At 48.3% G+C, this 23,104-nt stretch overlaps 1 protein-coding gene and 1 long non-coding RNA gene across 2 annotated transcripts in view; both read left to right on the top strand.

Moving 5' to 3' along the window:
- The window catches only part of LOC140910055 (uncharacterized), a 36,259-nt gene extending 25,447 nt beyond the window's left edge, over nucleotides 1-10,812 (top strand). The window contains exons 2-3 of the long non-coding RNA XR_012158409.1: nucleotides 4,785-4,941; nucleotides 10,746-10,812. This is a non-coding gene — a long non-coding RNA (uncharacterized lncRNA). The remainder of the gene's footprint in view (nucleotides 1-4,784; nucleotides 4,942-10,745) is intronic.
- A 2,347-nt stretch (nucleotides 10,813-13,159) lies between these two features.
- On the top strand, nucleotides 13,160-20,828 carry LOC140910054 (C-type lectin domain family 4 member F-like). The gene is made up of 4 exons (XM_073340164.1): nucleotides 13,160-13,230; nucleotides 15,312-15,463; nucleotides 15,976-16,082; nucleotides 20,013-20,828. Exons 1-4 carry the CDS (start codon nucleotides 13,176-13,178, stop codon nucleotides 20,164-20,166), a joined length of 468 nt encoding a protein of 155 aa, XP_073196265.1. The 5' UTR covers nucleotides 13,160-13,175; the 3' UTR covers nucleotides 20,167-20,828.
- Nucleotides 20,829-23,104: the final 2,276 nt, after the last annotated feature.

Here is a 23,104-nt window from a genome sequence, read left to right as displayed (position 1 = left end):
TAAAAAAACAATATCAGGTTTGTTTGACAGGACCCATTCTCCATAAAACCAGGTTGACTGGCATTAATTAGGAAACCGTCCTTTAATTTTTCATTGATTGAATCCAATATCAGCTTTTCCATGATTTTGCCCTGGATCGATGCCTGGCTAACTGGCCTATAGTTACTCAGATCATCCCATTTACCCTGGTTACGTGTTGGTACAACATCAGCTTTATTCAGCTCCTCTAGAATTTTCCCAGTGTTCCGAGTTGTGTTAAATATCAGCATCAGTGGCTCAAGCTCCTCAGCCAGCTCTTTAAAGACATGCAGGTGCACACCCCTCCCGACAAAATAATTAAAACCAAAACCAAAACCATGCAGTCCTAGCGTGTTTGAAACTCATCCCGCAGTTTGTATGTTGCATTCCTTTCCCTCCCAGATTCTTTGTCTGTCTTAACTCTTTAGAAGGCAAGCTCTCCAGGGAAGGCACTGACTCTGCACATGTATCTGTTTAGCACCGGGTGTCAAGCTGCCTTCAGTGCCTCAAGAGAACGGGTACCAATCTCAGGGCAGGCTGTTAGGAAGCAGGGCACAAACCCAAAATGGATTGTGAGTTCTATACTTAGGTTTCACCAACCAATTATCAAGTGTAAGCTCCTTAGGCACCATAACGGCCTAAACATGGAGTCACAGACAGTTCCCTTGGGTGCTCCAATCTGTCTTGCCACTCAGAGGAGCCTACCTTTGTGACAGATGGTCATTTACACCAAGAATCACAGCAATATTCAAGTTTCTCCCATTCTCAAAGGACCAGTCACTTACCCCAGGTCAGTTGCACCTCAGATCTCACACCAAAGACAATGCTTGTAGCCAATCCTACAATAAACTATCTAAAGATTTATTAAATCGGAAGAGGAGACAAGAGAGTTATTTACAAGGTTAAAGCAGGTAAACATACACACACACATGAATTGCAATCTTCAGTTTCAAAAAGTAAGAGAAGCTTCTATAATAAGCAAGGCTCTATATGTCCCTTAGGGCTAACTCAGGCTGAGCAGCTGGGGGTCTCTTGCTTATGCCTCGAAAACCTTCCACCACCCCAATTCCAAGCAGTGTAGAGATCCAGTTCCTTCTTGTTAGGGTTTTTATCCCCCTCTTCCCATGTGCTCTGAGCTGCAAACTCAGCTGACTGGAGGAATCCACTTGCATGACTCGTCTTCACGGAGAGGGGATGGGGATAGCAGAGCAACTAAGTCCTTTGTGCTCTTTAAAATCCCACTATTGTCTGTCTGGTGTCAATGGACCTTCCCTGTTGGCCAGGACATAACACCTTCTGCTGGAGACCAGCCTTTCATACTAAGTAATGTCGCTTTCCTGTCTGGTGATTTACATAGTCACAGGGGCTCACAATACAACCACTCAAATATTACATAAGAATATAAGAATGGCCATACTGGGTCAAATCAAAGGTCCATCTACAGTATCCTGTCTTCGGGCAGTGGCCAATGCCAGGTGCTCCAGAGGGAATGAACAGAACAGGTGATCATCAAGCAATCCATCCCCTGTCGCCCATTCCCAGCTTCTGGCAAACAGAGGCTAGGGACACCAACCCTGCCCATCCTGGCTAATCGCCATTGATGGACCTATCCTCCATGAATTTATCTAGTTCTTTTTTGAACTCTGTTATAGTTTTGGCCTTGACAACATCCTCTGGCAAAGAGTTCCACAGGTTGACTGTGTTGTGGTAAGAAATCCTTCTTTTTGTGTGTTTTAAACCTGCTGCCTATTAATTTCACTTGATGATTCCTAGTTCTTGTGTTATGGGAAGGAGTCAATGACACTTCCCTATTCACTTTCTCCATCCCAGTCATGATTTTATAGACCTCAATCATATCCCCCCTTAGTCGTCTCTTTTCCAAGCTGAGAAGTCCCAGTTTATTAATCTATCCTCAAATGGAAGCTGTTCCTTACCCCAATCATTTCTGTTGCCCTTTTCTGTACTTTACAATGTGGGATACAGATACTATAAGAGAGATGAATTCCGGCAGCAACTCAAGTATTCAATAAAATCTAAACACCAAACACATTCTTATAATTCTAACACCTATTTTAAAAACACTGACACACAGGTGAGCCAGACTTATTCCAACCAGGAATTTGTCAGTGTTTCATTGAGGCATGGGGACCTTCGCATGAGCTGGCACCTGGTCTGCGAGCATCACACCTGGCACAGTGGGTCCCCAATTCTGCTTGGGGCCCTCTGGAATAGGTAACTGAGTGCCTTGAAAGCCGATGGTGCAAGCACCAACCAGTTGATTCACTGTGACTCGTGCTGCAGCATCATGAGTCTAGGAAATCCAGTTCTCGAGCGACCATCTTTGCCACAAATAGTGCAGGTATACGGCACACGACCAGAGGAGGAAGTGGGTGCTTTACTAGCTCTTGAGCCCTTTCCTCTTCTCTCTCTTTGCTTCCCCCTCTCTCTTAACCACCTCTCGCCAGCCTCTTTGATTCCATAGTGCAGTGCAGCCCTCCAGCACGGCCTTTTGCTAACCCTCGCTTCCTAGCTTACCAGGTCAGTGTTGAAAGTTTTCAGGTCCTTGGGACATTCACAAGTTTTCCATACTGGAGACCCTTTGGAGAGTGTCCATCGTTCATCCAGAGCAGTAATTAAGACAACAATGAAGAAATCTGTGTTTAGTGATGAAATTTGGGGGTTTTGCTTTCTCAAGTTCTTTGTTGCCAGGAAGTTTGGTTTCCAACTTGATATTTAGAAGATGGTGACGACAGCAGGTGTGGATGGAGTTTAGCTTTCTGTTGTGCCTCCTATAGGTGGTCCATCTCTCACCACCATATAGCAGCATGCTCAGAACACTCATCTGGTAGACCCACATTTTGGTGTTCAGAGTTAGTTTCCTGTTATCACACACACACTTGGCCAGTTGGCCGAATGTGCTAGCTGCCTTTCCAATGCAAGAATTAAGCTCATCAGTGATCGAGACAAGTTATTTGATACAATTGATCCTAGGAAGAAGAACTTGTGTCCAACTTCTAATGTGGCGTTACCCATTGAAGCATCTGGTGCAGTCAACACACCTTGTGCCAAAATCATTTTCTTCTTTAGATTAACGGTTAGTCCAAAGTCACCGCAAGCTAGCACAAACCTATCGCAAAGTTGCTGGAGCACCTCTTCACTGTGTGCAACAAATGGCCTCTGGACTACCAATTAATTAATTAATAATAATAACAATAACAACAATCATAATAATTTATTAATTAATAGTTTCCCCTGCTGTTCTATTACCTCATAAAGATGATGAATTTGGGGAGATGGACTGCATGTGAGGAAGACAAGCAGGGTTTAGTCCAGAGGTGGGCAAACTACAGCCCCGGGGCTGCATCCGGCCCTTCAGACCTTTTAATCCAGCTCTCGAGCTCCCGCTGGGGAGCAGGGTCCAGGGCTTGCCCCACTCCAGTGCTCCAACCAGGGAGTGCGGTCGGGGGCTTGCCCCACTCCACACATGCTGTGGCTCCGCGTGGCTCCTGGAAGCAGTGGCATGTCCCCCCTCCGGCTCCTACATGTAGGGGCAGCCATGGGGCCCCAACTCCACCTCTGCAGCTCCCATTGGCCGGGAACTGCAGCCAATGGGAACTGCAGGGGCGGCGCCTGCAGACAAGGCGCAGAACTGCCTGGCCGTGCCTCCACATAGGAGCCGGAGCGGGGACATGCCGCTGCTTCTGGGAGCTGCTTGAGGTAAGCGCCACCGGGAGCCTGCACCCCTGACCCCCTCCCGTGTCCCAACCCTCTGCCCCAGTCCTGATCCCCCTCCCACCCTCCAAACCCCTTGGTCCCAGCCCGGAGCACCCCCAACCCCACCCCACCCCAGAGCCCGCACCCTCAGATGGAGCCACACCCCAACCCCCACCCAAGTCTGAGCCCCCTCCTACACCCTGAAAGCCTCCTTTCTGGCTCCACCCCAGAGCCCACACCCCCCAACTGGAGCCCTCACCCCCTCCCACATCCCAACCCCCAATTTTGTGAGCAGTCATGGCCCGCCACACAATTTCCATTCCCAGATGCAGCCCTGGGGCCAAAAAGTTTGCCCACCCCTGGCTTAGTCCCTGGTGCTGCAATTATAGAGGTTTCCTCTAGTTTTCTGCGAGTAGCCCAAAGCAAGTGGGGATCAGAAGGTTGTCTGAGCTGCCTGTTGACTCTTCGTGTTGGTGAAAGCAGCTGGGGGGAAGAGGGATAGCTCAGTGGTTTGAGCATTGGCCTGCTAAACCCAGGGTTGTGAGTTCAATCCTTGAGGGGGCCATTTAGGGATCGGGGGCAAAAATTGGGGATTGGTCCTGCTTTGAGCAGGGGGTTGGACTAGATGATCTCCTGAGGTCCCTTCCAACCCTGATATTCTATGATTCTATGATTGGCATCCCTTGCAAGTAAAGTCCACTTTAGCCACAGACCAGATATAGCACAGTGCTAGCTTCCCCCACACCAATCCAGCTCCCTTTGAGCGTTCTTCGCCTCCTAGCTCTTGTCCTTTCTGCACAGTCCATCGCGAGTCTCCTGAACAATTGTGGCAGGTTTTGTGATCTGGACACTTGCCTGTGGAATGGTCTGTGTCAGTTCATGCCATAGTTTGTGGCTAACTTGCAGCCTGGCTGATCCCCCTTATCTCTCCCTACACCTGCAGTCGCTCAAAGATCACAGCGGTGTCTGACTTGGCAATCTGTGGTCTGAGCCGTTTTGGTTTTGTTGTCCTTGAGACTTTGTAGATCTCATTTCCCATTTTTATTTCTCAGTCACACATTTGGGTGAGAGAGACATTCACAAACCAGTCAGGAAGACCACCTGACATGGACCAGCTGCGAAGTTTTCCACTCACAAAGTGGGCAGGAAAAGAGGAAAATACCTATCAGAATGTGACCAGAGTAATTCCGAGTCGGCAACTTGGGGAAGGTAAGAAGCATTCGGTCTTTTATTTCATCTTTCCTGGGCTTCCTTTTCTCTGCAGTTCAGCTTTGCTGAGTGGCAGTCACTGGTGGGTATAGAATCATGGAATATCAGGGTTGGAAGAGACCTCAGGAGGTCGTCCAGTCCAACCCCTGCTCAAAGCAGGGTATGGGACGCACAGCCTGCTCTGACAGCTTGAGCTGCACAAGTGGTGCTCAATCTGTTTCTGAATTTTTCCTCCACCTCAGAGGGGCCAAAGAAAACAACCCTGGCTTGTGTTATGCAGGAGGTCAGCAGGATGGTCCTGATGCCTCTTTCTGGCCCTATGAATCTGTCTGTACAGAAAGACAGCTTGACCAGTTTTTTAAAAGAAAATGATCAGATCTGAGGAGAAGATTCTTATTTTATCTGAATTGGTTCAGCCACTTCCTGCCAGAACTAATTTTTGGAATTTCCAAAATTTCTAGATATTCCCCTTCTCCTGGGGTCTAGTTTGTGTAGTTCATACAGCTTCCCCAAAAGACATCAGACTCTCCTAAAACCTTAAAGGGGCATGCCATGCAATCAGGGTAGGCTAAGCACTAGCCACCACTACCGTTAAAGGGACAGACTCCCCCCCTCCCCCACAGCCATATAATTATAGGCCTGCCTGCCTGATGTTGATCCAAAGCAAAATAAAGGGGTGGTTGATATGGGACTCAAATAATAAAGAATTAAAGGAGGTTTATACAATTAATGCCAATCAACATGTGTTTATGTAAAATAGATCTTGTCAAACTAACTTGCTATCTTTCTTGGATGAGATTACAAGTTTGGTTGATCATGGTAATAGTGTTGATGTAATATAATTGCAATCTGTAAGGCATTTGACCTGGTACCGCCAGGGCCAGATTAATCATTTGTGGGCCCCAGCGCCAGGACCGTAGCCCCGCCTCCCACTTCTCCTGCGCTCTGCCCCAGGCCCCACCCGCACTTGGCCTCTTCCCCCCGAGGCCCTGCGCCCGCTTGGCCTCTTCCCCACAAGAGCCTGCCCCCAATCAGCTTTTCCCCCCTAGGCCCTAGGGGGAGGGGTGGAGAGGAGCAAACGGTGGGTGGTGCCTCAGGGGGAAGAGGCCGAGCAGGGGCGGGGCCTCAGGGCAGAGCAGGGGGTGGGGACACAGTCTAGGTGCCCGGGCTCCTTCTGAGTGTGGGCCCGGTGCCATGGCATCATTGGCGCCATTGCAAACCAGGCACTGGTTAAGAAACTAGAATCATTCAACATCAACATGGCCCACATTAAATGGATTTAAAACTGGCTAACTAATTGTAACTGTGAATGGGGAATCTCAGAGAACAGGTGTGTTTTTAGTAGTATCCTGCAGGGATCAGTTCTTGTTTTCCTGGAAGAAAACATAAAATCATCACTGACACAATTTGCAGGTGACACAAAGATGGGGGAGTGGCAAATAGTGAAGAGGATGGGTCAGTGAACGAGCTAGACCACTTGGTGAGCTGGGCACAAGCAAACAATTTGCATTTCAATACAGCCAAATGTACAGCCATACATCTAGGAACAAAGAATGGAGCCACACTTACAGGATGGGGGACTCTGTCCTGGGTAGCAGGGACTCTGAAAAAGACATGGGACTCACAGTGGGTAATAAACTGAATATGAGCTCCCAGGGAGATGCTGAGGCCACATGGGCTAATGTGATCCTGGGAGGCATAACCAGGTTTTCTTGAGTAGGAGTGAAGAGGGTGTATTACTTTTATGTTGGTCACTGGTGCTACTGCTGCTGGATACTGTGTCCAGCTCCTGCGTCTGCACTTCAAGAAGGATGTTGATAAATTTCAGAGGGTTCAGGAAAGTGCCACCAGAATTATTAAAGTATTAGAAAACCTGTCTTACTGAATCACAGAAATGTAGGGCTTGAAGGGACCTCGAGTGGCCATCTAGTCCAGCCCCCTGTGCTGAGGCAGGACCACGTAAACCTAGACCAGCTCTGACAGATGTTTGTCCAACCTGTTCTTAAAAACCTCCAATGACAGTGTGACGGGTTCTCTGGGGTGCAACCTGGAACTGGAATACCGCTGAGCCCTCTGACATACCAATCTGGGCTCCCTCTCACACTGTGATGCTGTGATAAGCTGCAAACCTCTCCAGGTTCTGCACTTACACAGCCATCCACAGGCAGGGACACACGCAGCTGAGTTACATGAATGTTTTCACCAGCCACTCACGAACTAACAATAGAGAGGCTCCAGACTAGGACCCCAAGGCTGTACCCTCCTGCCCTGTTCAGAAGCCTGACCAGTGTAAATTTATTACGCAGTCTGCCCCTCCCTCAACGTGGAGAGGGCATGCACCACCTTTTGTACAGTGAGCAGATTTCCCAAGCATTTCAACCAAACCACACTGTTTAAGGTAAAATATAAAACAGATTTATTAACTACAGAAAGATAGATTTTAAGGGATTATAAGTAGTAAGAGTACAGCTCAAAGTTGGTTACCTAAGAAATAAAAGTAAAATCACAATCTGAGTTCTATTAACTAGACAGGATTTGAATCAAGCAGTGTCTCATCCTGATGATATAGTTCCTTACTAAACAAGCTGGAATTCTCCTTTCCAGGCTGGGACCACCTTCCCCTTGTCAGTCTTTGTTCTCCTTATGTGCTTCCAGGTGTTGCCTTGTGGGGGGAAAGTGAGGCCAAGTAATGATGTCACTTCCCCTCTTTTATGGTTTCTTCCAGCCTGCTGGAAACATCTATGCTTGTGACATGGGTCAAGCAATCTCCATTGCCTGTGTTCTCTCTGGGAAGTCTCCATTGTACAGATTCCTGGAACAGTCCTTGTGAGTGTGGATTCCCTTTAATGGGCCATCAGCATGTCTGGCTCCTCCATTGTTGCACCTGATAGGCTGGTTGTGGGTGTTTCCAACCTCACAACATATTTCAGTAATGCGCACACACACACACACAGCAAAACTTCATAACTCCACATACAATAACAGCACATACAATCCAACAGGATATCAATGTTCAACAGATCAAGCCTTTTAAAATGATACTTCTCAAGACATACTTTGTACAAAACATATCATAAATATATCACCATGGTAGATGTGGGGGTGCCAGGGTACTGCTTTGGAGCACTGAGTGCCACATACGGGAACTCCGCAACCTCCGTTGGACACCTATTCCGGAGCTTAAATACCCTTAGAGTTAGAAAGTTTTTCTCAATATCTAACCTACATCTCCCTTGCTGCAAACTAAGCTGATCACTTCTTGTTCTATCTTCAGTGGATATGGAGAACTTATCACCATCCTCTTTATAACAGCCTTTAACATATTTGAAGACTGTTATCAGCTCCCCCTTCAGCCTTCTCTTCTCTAGATTAAAAAAGCCCAATTCTTTCAACCTTTCATCAGTCAGTATAGCAGGATGACCATGTATATAGTGACCCCTCCTGGCCAGGGATGTCTCTGCAGGCGCCTCACCACTGAGTTTTTTTCTTATAAGGGCCCTTTAAGAATTTACAGGGGCTTTCTCTGATTAATAACGCTCTTACATGGGGCTAGTTTAGTACAGAACCAGTTTACAACAACCCAGAGTCCCAAATGAAAGCCAGTTCCAACCACACAAAGTCCTTGTGTTTTCTCTTGCCCCCAGGGCTCTTCTTCAGGCCCAGTCTGATCTCCCAGGCAGCTCGCCCAGCACTCCCTTGCTGGGACTCTGACATTCAGTCTCAAACACAGTCAGGGTTTCCTGCACCCCAACTGCCTCCCACTCACTGAGCTATACCCTCCATGCTCTGTGGTGCCGTGGTCCTGCAGCACCCCTTTTTCTCCCTGCAGTATCCTTCAGCATAGCTGCAGCTCCTTGTGCTTCCCTCTTTTCCTGCTCTTTGTAGAGAACTGCCTTATCCCCCTCAGGTGGGGCTCATTCCGTATTCGGGTTGGCTTAGCCCCAGGCTCTCCAGCTGGCAGGGCAAGGCACCCTGTTACAGTCAGGTTTTCTCTTATCATTTTTGTTTTCCTCTGGACTCTCTCCAATTTGTCCACATCTTTCTTAAAGTGCGGTGCCCAGAATTGGACACAAGCCTCCGGAGGAGGCCTCACCAGTGCTGAGCAGAGTGGGACAATTACCTCCTGTGTCTTACATATGACATTCCTGTTAATACAACTCAGAATGACATTTGTCTTTTTCGCAACTGCATCATGTTCTTGACTCATATTCAATTTGTGATCCTCTATAAGTCCCAGATCCTTGTCAGCTGTACGGCTGCCTAACCACTCCCCCCCCCATTTTGTGTTTGTCACATTTTTCCTTTCTAAGTGTAGTACTCCACACTTATCTTTATTGAATTTCATCTTATTGATTTCAGACCAATTCTCCAATTTGTCAAGATCATTTTGAACTCTAATCCTGTCCTCCAAAGTTCTTGCAACCCCTCCCACTTTGGCGTCATCTGCAAATTTTATAAGCATGCTCTCCACTACACCATCCAAGTCGTTAATGAAAATATTGAATAGTACCAAACTCAGAACAGACCCTTGTGGGACCCTACTGGATACATCCTCCTGGTTTGACAGTGAACCATTGATAACTATTCTTTGAGAATGGTCTTTTAACCAATTGGGCACGCACCTTATAGTAATTTCATCTACACCACATTTCCCTAGTTTGCTTAGGTTGGATATTAGGAAAAACTTTTTCACTAGGAGGGTGGTGAAACACTGGAATGTGTTATCTAGGGAGGTGGTGGAATTTCCTTCCTTAGATATTTTTAAAGTAAGGCTTGACAGAGCCCTGGCTGGGATGATTTAGTTGGGGATTGGTCCGGCTTTGAGCAGGGGGTTGGACTAGATGACCTCCTGAGGTCCCTTCCAACCCTGATATTCTATGATTCTATGATTCTATGAATATCATGTTGGACTGTGTCAAAAGCCTCAATAAAGTCCAGATATATCACATCTACTTCTTCCCTGCTATCCACTAGTAAGAAACTCAAGGAGCTAGTCTATTTAGCTTATGAAAGAGCGGTTAAAGGATGGCTTGATCACAGTTTATAAGTACCTTCTTGGGGAACCCAAATTTAATAATACAGGGTTCTTCAGTTTAGCAGACAAAGGCATAACAGTGGTTATGTCTTTGTCAACCTTTTTTCAGTTGTGGACTCCTAAAAATATTGAATGAAGGTGCAAATCCCTTTGGAAATCTTAGATATAGTCTGTGGACCCCCAGGAATGTGTGGACCACAGGTTGAAAACCACTGTTCTGTGGTAACAACAACCTTTCATCGATGTCTTAGACATAGTCTGCAGAGCCCCAGGGATCCACAGACCATAGGTTGAAAACCACTAGTATAACACAATCCCGTGGCTGCAAGTTGAAGCTAGACAAATTCAGACTAGAAATGAGGCACAAATTTTTAGCAGTGAGGGTACTTAATCATTGGAACAACTTATCAAAGGCTGTGGTGGATTCCCCATCACTGGAAATTTAAAAATCAAGACTGGATGTTTTTCCGAAAGGTACACTCTACATCAACCACAGCTATTGAACTTGAAGTAGGAATTATCTCAGGGCAGTCCTTTGTCCTGTGTTATGCAGGACATCAGACTAGATGATCACAGTGGTACCTCTGGACTAGAAATCTATGAATCTATGAATTTCTAATTTACACAACCACTTAATAAATTTAAATATTTATAAGACTCTGTGTGTGTGTATTCTTTTAATGTATTAGTATATGATTTTATCTTTATTATAATTAATAGCATTTCAGCCCTTGCAATGCAGCTGTAACATTTCCTCTTCTCCTTCAAGGAAGACTACCTGAGACATCTCAGAAGAGAGAGGTCATCCTGCGTGCTGTACTTATGCTGCTGAGTCTTTCCCTCAGTGCTTCTTTTGTTACTATGACCATTATGTGTAAGTTCAACTATAGCTATAAACTCAACATTTATGTGAGTTTTGGGGGGTGGAGGTGGGAGGAGGGTAGCAAAAAGCTGTTAAGTGTTGAAGGCTGGAATGCCATTGCCTCGGTAATACTGTTCAGGCTGCTTGAGCCATTCCAGCTGCTCAGTTCTTCTGTTCTTGGAGCTCCAGTGTTATCAGCACTAGCAGAGAGTGCAGCCTGCTAATTCAACAGACCTTGATGTTACTCATAAAGAAAGACCACTGGCACAGTTCGCTGACAAAGGCACTCGGCCAGGTTTATTGCCCTCAAGGCACAGTCCTAGTGTCCCCAAGGAGCTACAGATAGACTAACGCATGAGTCCCCCATTGCAAGGAATGGCTCAGTCAGCAGTGGGAATTTCTGCTGTCTCCTCGGCCACACACAGGACTAAGGCGAGGTCCCCTGACATTTATAGTCTGAGACAAACAATTTATCTACCCACCTTATGTGTCCCGTGACATCTGCTGGTTACCTTGCTCCAGATGTCATGGGCAAAACATCCCTCTTCCTCATTTCTGTCAAACCCTCTTATCTTGTGCTAGGTCAGGATGTATCTGGGCTGATCTTTTGGAATGTGTTCACATACACACCCAGTATCTGTTGCTTCTTAGGAGTGCCTGTGTTTTAGCAAGGCAGTGCCCTTGCCAAGTTCATATATCGGACAGTGAACGTGTAAGCATCTGCTTTCATACATGGCTTGACTTTGCTGACTATGGTTCAGACCTTAGCTCTTACACCAGGCCCAGTGCTCCAGGCTCGCTCACTCTCTGACAAAAAACATCCATTTAATGATAGGGTTTTTTAATATTTAACTATGTTACAAAAAGAACTTGAAGGTTGCAAGTAGGACCATTCAAAAGTCAGAAAATTCCAAAATTGAATTAGTCCCAAAAACTCTTAAGTCTTCCCCCACACTTTGACATTGGTTACAAATAGTTTATAAGTACAGGATCACATTCTCTTTGTTCTGCTGGCTCCTTGTCTCATCCAGTGTGAAGGCTGGACAGTGTGCAGGAAATGAGGAATTTGTTCAATATGTATTTTTGTCCTCTCTCGCCTTTGAGGGGATGCCTGCCTAATTTATTACACATCCCTCACTCATTCAGTGACAGCAGTGTCCATTCAGATATATACCATGGTAATTGCCAATAGAATTTGACCAAAAATAAGGCATAGATCCATAAATTTCAGCCCAAAACATGAAAGCTAACAAACGCCTAATCAACTGAAAAGATCCTTTAGAATGGAAATATTGAGGAATTGTAATTATGCCACATGCCCTATGTCACTCTGTATTCAAACTACAATATATGGAAGGAAGATTTAGGAAAATACCACAGCGTGATCCAGGCTTCCTGCAGCATCAGCATAGACATTCTCTGGCGTGTTCTATGCAGGAGGGCAGACTAGCTGATCTTATGATCTCTTCTGGCTTTAAAATCTATTAATCTAAGCTTGCGGCGTCTCCTTCAGATGATTTAGTTAAACAGGTGTAATGTCTGTGTGTGAACACTCTTATTTCAGTATGAGTGTGTTACACTGAAATTGACTTTAAGTGAATCAGTCTGAGGCATTCAGAAACTAAACTATGAGGCTCCCCACAAGGAAGTTGCACCCGTTTAACCAAATCAGTTTATAAACCAATTTAATTTTCTCATGTAGACAAACCCTTAGCACCCACCGGCGTGGGGGAGGGCATTGCAATCCAATTTCTTCTTTCTCCTCTGAAGACAGGGGGCAAAGTGTCGACTCTCCAGTTATTTCTCCCTCCTGTCATCTCTTGTAGATCACCAGGAGCTCAGGAAGAAACACCAAGTTGCAGAAGCGATTCAGAGAATCAAAGACTTTTTGAAGCTTGGCAATGCATCTTATTCACCAGCCCTGGAACAAAATGGCAAGTATTATTATTATATTAGAAAGTATTAGAATCTTGTCTGCTGGCTTTTCCTACTGATCCCCTTACTCACACTGAGCAGTGCCTTACTCCATGTGTTGTCCCATTCGTTCCAGCGGGGCGTGAAGATGGCACCCCATGCATAGGTGGGTATTTTACTGCATTTATCTACACTTTGTGTCACTTCAGGGTATTTGCTGGACTGTGAGTCAGGCCCGGGTCCGTTCAGACCTAGTATGCCTGGAGCTTACAACTATGGACACAAGACATCCTAAACCCTCAGAATATCATCTGAGATCCTGGGGTGGGCAATTGCTAACGCTTGGACCTACACCGCATGGCAGTGCCCCTTTAACTATTTTAATGGGTTTTAGGCCCATTACTGGACACGCTGCAGCTGTTAATGGGCCCTTTGGAGGAAGTCGGTACCTCCCGTGCCACGATGCGGAAGCAGTACAGTAAGTAACGGGAGCAAATGCTGCAGGGAATCTAACTACCAGTGGGACAGGCATTAAAGTAAGGGGGTGGGGGAGGGTGAAAGAGGGCAGCCAACCCATCTCTTCCTCTCCTGGGCTCGTGGGGAGCTCAGTCTGAACCACTGGTCAGTGTTTGTTACGTGCCCCTGCTCCGTGCCCGATCCACGGAGGGTGTGAGCCTGTCTCAGTTCCAGCTACGGGGTCTGGCTCTCCAGCTCAAGCTGTAGTGACTCGTGCTTCCCGCCCTGGAGGCTCCTGGCTCATTCCCCTACGGCGGTCGTCACATCGGCTTTGCAGAAACTATAATGCAGCTTGAACGTGGGTTACCTTCCCCAGGTGATTTCCACAAGGCTGGAGGCGGGAGGAAGACATGGCACCCCACAGTTCAGCCTGGCTATACCCCCTTCTCCTACACAGCCCCTGGACTGTGGAGAGAGAGTGCCCCAGGTCTGGGGTGGGGAGGGGGAACGGTGCCATGGAGTTCGTGATTCTACCTGCAAAGGGGGAGATCTGTACTTGGAGGGCCCTTCCACATGCAGGCTGGAGAGGGGTACAATTAGGATTGCCAGGTGTCCAGTTTTCGACTGGAACTCCAGGTCGAAAAGAGACCCCAGCGGCTCCGACGACCAGGTGTTAAAAGTCCAGCCGGCGGCACAGCAGGGCTAAGGCAGGTTCCCTGCCTGCTGTGGCTCTGTGTGGCTCCTGGAATCAGGGGCATGTCCCCCCTCTGGGTCCTGTGTGTAGGAGCAGCCAGGGGGCTCTGCACGCTACCCCTACCCCAAGCGTCAGCTCTGCAGTTCCCATTGGCCAGCAGCCACGGCCAATGGGAGCTGCGGGGGTGGTGCCTGCGGATGGAGCAGTGCGCAGAGCTGCCTGGCTGCGCCTCCGCATAGGAGCCAGAGTGGGGACATGCCACTGCTTCCAGGAGCTGCTTGAGGTATGCGCCGTCTGAAGCCTGGACCCCTGACCCCTCCTGCACCCTGGACCCCTCATTTCTGGCCCAACCCCAGAATCTGCAGCCCCCAGCCCAGAGCCCGTACCTCCTCCCATACCCCAACCCCCTGCCTCAGACCGGAGCCCCCTCTCTTACTCTGAACCCCTCAGCTCCACCTCCCAGCCGGGAGCCCGCTCCTACACCCCAAACTCCTCATCCCTGGCCCCCCTCCAGAGCTCTCACCCCCATCCAGAACCCTCACCGCCTCTCACATCCCAACCCACTGCCTCAGCCCGGAGCCCCCTCCCATACCCTGAACTCCTAATTTCAGGTCCTACCCTGGAGCCCTCACCCCTCCCGCACCCCAACCCCCTGAACCAGCCTGGTGAAAATGAGAGAATCAGAGAGGGTGGGGAGAGCAAATGACATAGGGAGGAGGGATGGAGTGAGTAGGGGAGACCTCACAGAAGAGGCGGAGCATGGGCGGGGCCTCGGAGGAGGGGCAGGGTAGGGGACAGGGCAAGGGTCTTTGGTTTTGTTTGAGTAGAAAGTTGGAAACTTTAGGCACCATCTGTCCCATAAAAAGACACTCATGGTGTGTATTCTTCTGGTAAAAGAACAAGTGGGACCTGTGCTACGGGGCTAAAATTAGCAATGTAGATGTTTGGGGTCGGGCTGGAGCCTGGCCTCTGAAACCCAGTGAGCAGAGAAGGTCTTGAAGCCCAGGCTCCAGCCAAGCCCCAAATGTCTACACTGCTACTTTTAGCCCCGCAGCACAAGCCCCAGGACCCCAAGACTGTTAACCCAGGGTCTGATGCTCGCTGCGGCATGGTTTGGGGTTTTTCTGCTGTATAGACGTCCCCTTAGAGACACTCCACACCATGGAACCATTGGTGCAATCAATGGGGGCCTTCAGGTGAAGAGATCTTTGCAGTAAACGGGAAGGAGCTGCTGTCAGGGCTTGCTCTGTGCTGAAAGAATCATGGCTTAGAAGTTCCCTGAATCTGTAGCTGTCGAGAGGCAGAGGGTTGGGGGAAAAGCAGCTCCAGAAATCCTGACCTCTCTGTGTATTTCCCAGGAGAGTGTAGCACCTTTGTACTGCACTTCTGACCTCAGTCTCTGCTCCTAGGTGACGTGCTGACAAAGCTCTCCAGCGGCTGGAGATTTAACGGTGGGAACCTCTATTACTTCTCACGAGAGACAAAGTCCTGGGAGGAGGCCGAGCAGTTCTGTGTGTCTCAGGACTCGCACCTGAGCTCCATTGTCACGGAGGCAGAGCAGGTGAGAGCAGTAACTTCACAGCGGCCTGAAGGATGATTGAATCACCTTCCAATCACCTGTGATATCTCCGCCCCATGCCACAAGCCATCGGGGGTGGAGCCAGAGTCCACCACTTCCCAGGCTTTCCAGTCCCCTCCCCAAAGGAGACTCAGAGGGAAGCTGGTTCCCACTTTGTTGTGCTTCTGTAGCACCTTTCTGTGCCACAAATGGAGACTCTGCCCTGTACTTCTCTCCTCCAGCCCAGCCCCTTCTTCACAGAGAGCTCCAGGGAGCTCCTAGAGCCAGGACTTGAACTGGGAGCATAAGCCCCTGTCCGGCATGCGGACATCAGTGGAGTTACTCCTGATTTACACCAGTGTCAGATGGGAACTGGGCCCTTCACTTACCAATCAAATACAGCAGAAGACTTTCCATGTAACACCTATTAACCCCCGGCAGCCGTGGCTGGATTACTATCATATTGCTCAGGGTCCTGTGGGTGAAATGCAAGCAATATAAGTTGTATTTTGCAGAAATATCTTGTCAATGCAACCTGGGGAACACATCGCTGGATTGGACTCACTGACAAAGGGACAGAAGGCAACTGGCGCTGGCTGGATGGTGCCAAATACACAGGAGGGTAAAGTTTGAAATGAATCATTATGCTGCTGCCACGTATTAATTATCTAGGAAACGGCTACGGATGCTCCTGCCTATAGGGGATCAGTGTCAATGCTCAGGCCTGTGCTCAGCAGAGCCAGCTGAAGAAAGAAAAGGGAAGATTTCACGAACATTTTCAAAAGAAATGACTTACCCATTCTTTAATGAAAGCTTTGTTCTTTCTCCAAAGAGAAATAGTTTGTTTTGGGTGGGTTGGTTTTCATTGAATCATAGAATCATAGAATCATAGAATATCAGGGTTGGAAGGGACCTCAGGAGGTCATCTAGTCCAACCCCCTGCTCAAAAGCAGGACCCATACCCAATTAAATCATCCCAGCCAGGGCTTTGTCAAGCCTGACCTTAAAAACTTCTAAGGAAGGAGATTCCACCACCTCCCTAGGTAACGCATTCCAGTGTTTCACCACCCTCTTAGTGAAAAAGTTTTTCCTAATATCCAACCTAAACCTCCCCCACTGCAACTTGAGACCATTACTCCTTGTCCTGTCCTCTTCCACCACTGAGAATAGTCTAGAACCGTCCTCTCTGGAACTACCTCTCAGGTAGTTGAAAGCAGCTATCAAATCCCCCCTCATTCTTCTCTTCTGAAGACTAAACAATCCAAGCTCCCTCAGCCTCTCCTCATAAGTCATGTGTTCTAGGCCCCTAATCATTTTTGTTGCCCTTCGCTGGACTCTCTCCAATTTATCCACATCCTTCTTGTAGTGTGGGGCCCAAAACTGGACACAGTACTCCAAAATAGGCCTCACCAATGTCGAATAGAGGGGAACGATCATGTCCCTCGATCTGCTCGCTATGCCCCTACTTATACATCCCAAAATGCCATTGGCCTTCTTGGCAACAAGGGCACACTGCTGACTCATATCCAGCTTCTCGTCCACTGTCACCCCTAGGTCCTTTTCCGCAGAACTGCTGCCTAGCCATTCAGTCCCTAGTCTGTAGCTGTGCATTGGGTTCTTCCGTCCTAAGTGCAGGACCCTGCACTTATCCTTATTGAACCTCATCAGATTTCTTTTGGCCCAATCCTCCAATTTGTCTAGGTCCCTCTGTATCCTATCCCTGCCCTCCAGTGTATCTACCACTCCTCCCAGTTTGGTATCATCCGCAAATTTGCTGAGAGTGCAATCCACACCATCCTCCAGATCATTTATGAAGATATTGAACAAAACCGGCCCCAGGACCGACCCCTGGGGCACTCCACTTGACACCGGCTGCCAACTAGACATGGAGCCATTGATCACTATCCGTTGAGCCTGACAATCTAGCCAGCTTTCTACCCACCTTATAGTGCATTCATCCAGCCCATACTTCCTTAACTTGCTGACAAGAATACTGTGGGAGACCGTGTCAAAAGCTTTGCTAAAGTCAAGATACAATACATCCACTGCTTTCCCTTCATCCACAGAACCAGTAATCTCATCATAGAAGGCGATTAGATTAGTCAGGCATGACCTTCCCTTGGTGAATCCATGCTGACTGTTCCTGATCACTTTCCTCTCATGTAAGTGCTTCAGGATTGATTCTTTGAGGACCTGCTCCATGATTTTTCCAGGGACTGAGGTGAGGCTGACTGGCCTGTAGTTCCCAGGATCCTCCTTCTTCCCTTTTTTAAAGATTGGCACTACATTAGCCTTTTTCCAGTCATCCGGGACTTCCCCCGTTCGCCACGAGTTTTCAAAGATAATGGCCAATGGCTCTGCAATCACAGCCGCCAGTTCCTTTAGCACTCTCGGATGCAACTCATCCGGCCCCATGGACTTGTGCACGTCCCGTTTTTGTAAATAGTCCCTAACCACCTCTTTCTCCACAGAGGGCTGGCCATCTCTTCCGCATTTTGTGATGCCCAGCACAGCAGTCTGGGAGCTGACCTTGTTCGTGAAGACAGAGGCAAAAAAAGCATTGAGTACATTAGCTTTTTCCACATCCTCTGTCACTAGGTTGCCTCCCTCATTCAGTAAGGGGCCCACACTTTCCTTGGCTTTCTTCTTGTTGCCAACATACCTGAAGAAACCCTTCTTGTTACTCTTAACATCTCTCGCTAGCTGCAGCTCCAGGTGCGATTTGGCCCTCCTAATTTCATTCCTACATGCCCGAGCAATATTTTTATACTCTTCCCTGGTCATATGTCCAACCTTCCACTTCTTGTAAGCTTCTTTTTTATGCTTAAGATCTGCTAGGATTTCACCGTTAAGCCAAGCTGGTCGTCTGCCATACCTACTATTCTTTCGACACATCGCGATGGTTTGTCCCTGTAACCTCAACAGGGATTCCTTGAAATACAGCCAGCTCTCCTGGACTCCTTTCCCCTTCATGTTAGTCTCCAGGGGATCCTGGCCATCCGTTCCCTGAGGGAGTCAAAGTCTGCTTTCCTGAAGTCCAGGGTCCGTATCCTGCTGCTTTCCAAATGATTTGTAGATATTGTTCCTTAGGAGAAGGTGCATTTTAACCCAGTTCAGGTACTTCTATGGCCCCCCTTTACCATGCCTCACAACCTTTAATTGGCCAAGCTTGTAAAGGCCATATACTCAAGGGGGGCCAGGTCTATGCTACAGACCAAGTGTGAAAAATCCACACCCCTGAGTGACAGAGTTATACCAGCTTCACCCCCCCCCCGTGTACACAGCGCGATCGTAACGCCGATAGAACCCAGTTGTCAGCAGCCAGGATCAAACCTGGGACCTCTGCAGCTTAGTGCAGGAGCCTCTATTGCATGAGCTAAAAGACACCTCTCTCTTAGCCAAGGCTGTAGCAGCCTCATTGAGCTCTAGCTGGTCTAGCTGCCACTACAGGGGGACAGAGCACCAGCCCAAGCAGGCTTGGGTTACACTGTCGACGGGAGAGCTTCTCCCAACGACGTAGCTGCCGCCTCTCCGGCAGGTGGATTAACTCCGCCGGTGGGAGATGCTCTCCTGCCCGCGTAGGCAGCATCTTCCCGAGAACGCTGCAGCTTCGCTGTGATAGTGCGGCACGTGAAGACGAGTCCTAGATGTCGTTACTGCGTTTGCCTGGAGTGCACTAACTATTGAACACGAGCCATCAATTCCAGCATTAATGGCCAGAATCCTGTTGATTTGTGGGGAATCAGCACTCCACAGAGGGAAAGGGGGGCACCTGGAGCCCCTGCCATCTGTTTAGCATACAGCCCCAGCTTCCATTCATTGATCAAACAGTTGATTGATGGTGCATTAGTGCCTTCCAGCATAGCAGTAACCCTACTCAGCCTCCCAGTCGAACTGGATGTGTTGACACCCTGAGTGACCTATCGCCCAGGCAGATAATACTGGTGGTGGGACTGGGAGGAGGCGGATAAGGACGGGAAATGGTCACTTGCACACAGCCGCTGGCATGGGCAGGAATGGGGAAACCCTAGTATGGGAGCAAGGGGAAATGGGGGCACACAGACCCCCCGGTTGGGGGAGATTGTGGGACCTTTCTAGGGGGGAAGGGGAGCATGAGGGGAAAGAGAGGACTGGGGGTGCACCTCGAGCCTCTGCCATGGTGGAGAGAATGGGGGACCTGCTATGTGCGGAAAGAGGAAAGGGAGTGTACAGCGCCTCTGCATGGGTGTGAGAATAGGGGACCCTGCTATGGAGGAAGGGGGCCCACACACAGCCCTGGTAGGAGGGGAGAGCATATGGGGACCCTGGGGAATGGGGCCCCAGAGAGACCCTGGCATGTGGGGGACATGAATCCCTGAAGTAGAGGGCGATGAGATGGTGGCAGACAAGGAGCTGGGGGGGCGGGGGGAATGGAGCTGCCAAAGGAGCCCTGGGGTGGGCAATGAGCTCTTCCTGCAGAAGCTCTGAAATGTGCAACCCCCCAAGTAAAAAAAAATCTTTGTAAATGAAGTCCAGTCCATTCAATCAACAGGAAATTTCATTTTATTTCTAGGTTCTGGGCTACAGGTCAGCCAGACAACTGGAATCAGAGCATAGACAGGACAGAGGACTGTGTGTTCCTAGACTCATTCCAAAGCGGTTTTTGGAACAATGTCAGCTGCACTTTCCTGGAAAGGTGGATTTGTAAGAAGGTCGCTGCGCTGTGACATGGCAGGTCTGAACACAGTGGAGCATACTGTCCCCGCCCTGGCTAGAAGAGCAGACAGGAAACAGCATGTCCTATTGCAACACAGTGGCAAAAAGAAAACTAGGCTGAGATAGATGCAGTGCTGCCAGCTCCCACAATTTCTTCACAAACCCTGTAATATTTTTGGGAGGTGCAGGAGGAGAGGCTGACCCAGAAGTTTTGAAGACTTGCGGGTGGCAGCACCGTAGTGATCCCTGCGGGGTCAGGTCTACGTAGGTCGGCCATTCAAACGTTCCCAGAATACCGGACGTTCCGATACTTCCAGGAATGGCGTGGGCCGGCCCCCGCTGGTGTGACCTCACATACACGGTGCATGTGAGGTCACACCACAAAGGGAGCACCATTTTGCAGAGCACACCCTCCTTTCCCGCCCATGCCAGCACAATCTTGCACGCACGGTGTTCAGAATGGCATCCCCCATCTAATACAGGACAAAACCACGCCCAGTTTTGTCTCAGTACCGGATGGGGGACAAACCATCCAAAAAGATGACTGTCCGGTTCAAAATGGACAAGTGGCCTCCCAAAGTCCAAGGAGGGGTTTCATCCCTCTCTTGGTCCAAAGCTGGAAAAAAATAGATTCAACTGGTTTGTGTGACAGCAACAGCCAAGCCACCGTAACATCCTGGCCTCTTAATGCTAATAAATATCAAAGCTGCAAAGAGTCCTGTGGCACCTTGTAGACTAACAGACGTACTGGAGCATGAGCTTTGGTGGGTGAATCCCCACTTCGTCGGATGCATGTGTTTGTTTAGTCTGGGAATATTTTTGCGTGCATCCGACGACGTGGGTGTTCACCCACCAAAGCTCATGCTCCAATACGGCTGTTAGTCGAGAAGGTGCCACAGGACTCTTTGCCACTTTTACCGATCCAGACTAACACGGCGACCCCTCTGATACTAAATATCAAAACATCCCTAGATAATAGAATAAAAATATTCTACTCTGTTGTGTTTTCCTTTCTTATCATAATGAGTTTTGTCTTCCTTTTTCTCCCCATTCTCTAACTATTTCAAGTTATTTTTTTCTCTAAAATGTCCTCTCCTAATTCAAGATTTTTTCCTGGTTTCTTCTTTTTCCCTTATCCATCTTCGGTTTCTTAACAATAAGTGCTGCAGCAGGCAGGCAGAGTTGTAGGGGACAGGTCTATAATCATTATGCTAAGATGCCAGCATTACATACTGAGGCTCTAAGGATTGTGCGCTAGCTCGCCACCCCTTCCCCCAAGACCCCCCCTCCCACCCTGTCTCTTCCCCCGCCCCCCCTGTCCCGTTCTGTACCCCGAGCCTCTTCCTGTCCAGTTCTGCCCCCTCCCCTGATTGCACCCCTTTCTTGCTCCTCCCCTGCCCGTGTATTCTGCATGCTGTTAGAGGGCTTATTCCTTCACCCACTTACTTCCCTGGTCCTTCTCGCATGAACAGAGAGCAACAATACTCGAAGTCCAAAGGTGCAAACAATTCGATGTTTATTGGGGTGAACTTCCAGCAAGCATGATTCCAGTTTCCTTCCCTTAGTGTCCCCCTTCCCAGCTCTGACACCACAGAGCCTTACACCTGTGTCCCTGTTCCCATTCCTGCCCTTAGCCAAACATGATTCCAATTTCCCCACCCCATTCCCTGTTCCCATTTCCCTCTTTAGCAAAACATGATTCCAATTTCCCCACCCCATTCCCTGTTCCCATTTCCCTCTTTAGCAAAACATGATTCCAATTTCCCCACCCCCATTCCCTGTACCCATTACCCCCCACTTCCTGATTGACTGCAGACTATGTAGTAAAACTTGAGTTCTGCTTAACCTTAACCAATCATTTTCCTGAAATTTAACTAACCAATCCTAACATATTGTAACATGATTATGTAACCAATTATATCCCACCACCTTAATTAGTTTACACCCAGCAAAATTAATTATACAGCAGACAGGAACAATCACAGAACCAGAGATGATACAGACAAACAACAGCAAAGTGGGAACTATAATGACAAAACAATACAGAAGTGAGGATTTCACATCCCAGCTATTGATAAGTGAGTTCTTGCCAGACAGGATGCTATCAAACTAAGTTTCCTTTTACATCTTCTAGGCACTTTCCTTTCTCTGGAGGCGATAGGCATTATCAGGACAGGGTTGTATCCTAGCAGCCCAATAGCACCTTCTTTCAATGTGACTAGTTTGGAATGTGAGGAGGTGACCGGTCGCTTCCCAGCTTATGGCTGCCTCTGTTGCTTAGCCAAAGGCCTTAGCCTAAGCACAGGGCCTCAGGCTGCCACAGTAAGAGAAGGCCCTTACACCAGCAGACAGTGATTTTGATTCTTTCTTTTATACCTCTAGACCTAGCCAAGTGATAAGAATACACCTAAATTCTTAGAGTATAGGCCTTTACAGACAGGCCTGAATATCTATATCCTAACACTCACCATGGAACAGCTGATCATGGCAGGTGGGAGGTGCTGGGAGGGAGGGAAAGAGGGAGAGGGAGCTAGCTGCTGGTGGGTGCTAAGCACCCACTAATTTACTTCTGTGGGTGCTCCAGCCCTGGAGCACCCACAGAGTCGGCACCTATGCTAAGCACTGTGATGGAATGTGCCCCTATGTCCACACCCTACACACTATTGTAATAATCTTTGTACAAAGTATGCCTTGTGAGGTATCATTTGAAAGCTCATAATTTGCTGGACATTATTGTCCTGATAAAATGCGTGTGGCAATGTTGTATGTCAAGTTATAGGATCCCACTGTAATGTTATTAACACATGTTCCAAACCACAGCCAAAGTTGGCAAACAGGTCTGTCTCTAACAAAGGAATGTGTGCTCTGTTTAATTTGCATTTAAGCAGTAAACAGAGTCATGAAGCAGGAAGGGTAGACAAAGAAATCTCAAACAGATGAGGAAAAGCA

This window comes from Lepidochelys kempii, chromosome 4 (genome assembly GCF_965140265.1).
Source record: "Lepidochelys kempii isolate rLepKem1 chromosome 4, rLepKem1.hap2, whole genome shotgun sequence".
NCBI lineage: Eukaryota > Metazoa > Chordata > Testudines > Cheloniidae > Lepidochelys > Lepidochelys kempii.
The sequence above is the reverse complement of the archived record's forward strand: the minus strand, read 5'-3'. Positions and strand labels throughout refer to the sequence as shown.

Coding starts and splice junctions, on each gene's coding strand:
- LOC140910054 (XM_073340164.1), top strand. CDS start 13,176: ATGGGCCCTTTGGAGGAAGTCGGTACCTCCCGTGCCACGATGCGGAAG. Junction 15,464..15,975: donor TTGTCACGGAGGCAGAGCAG/GTGAGAGCAGTA, acceptor TGTATTTTGCAG/AAATATCTTGTCAATGCAAC. Junction 16,083..20,012: donor GGTGCCAAATACACAGGAGG/GTAAAGTTTGAA, acceptor TTTTATTTCTAG/GTTCTGGGCTACAGGTCAGC.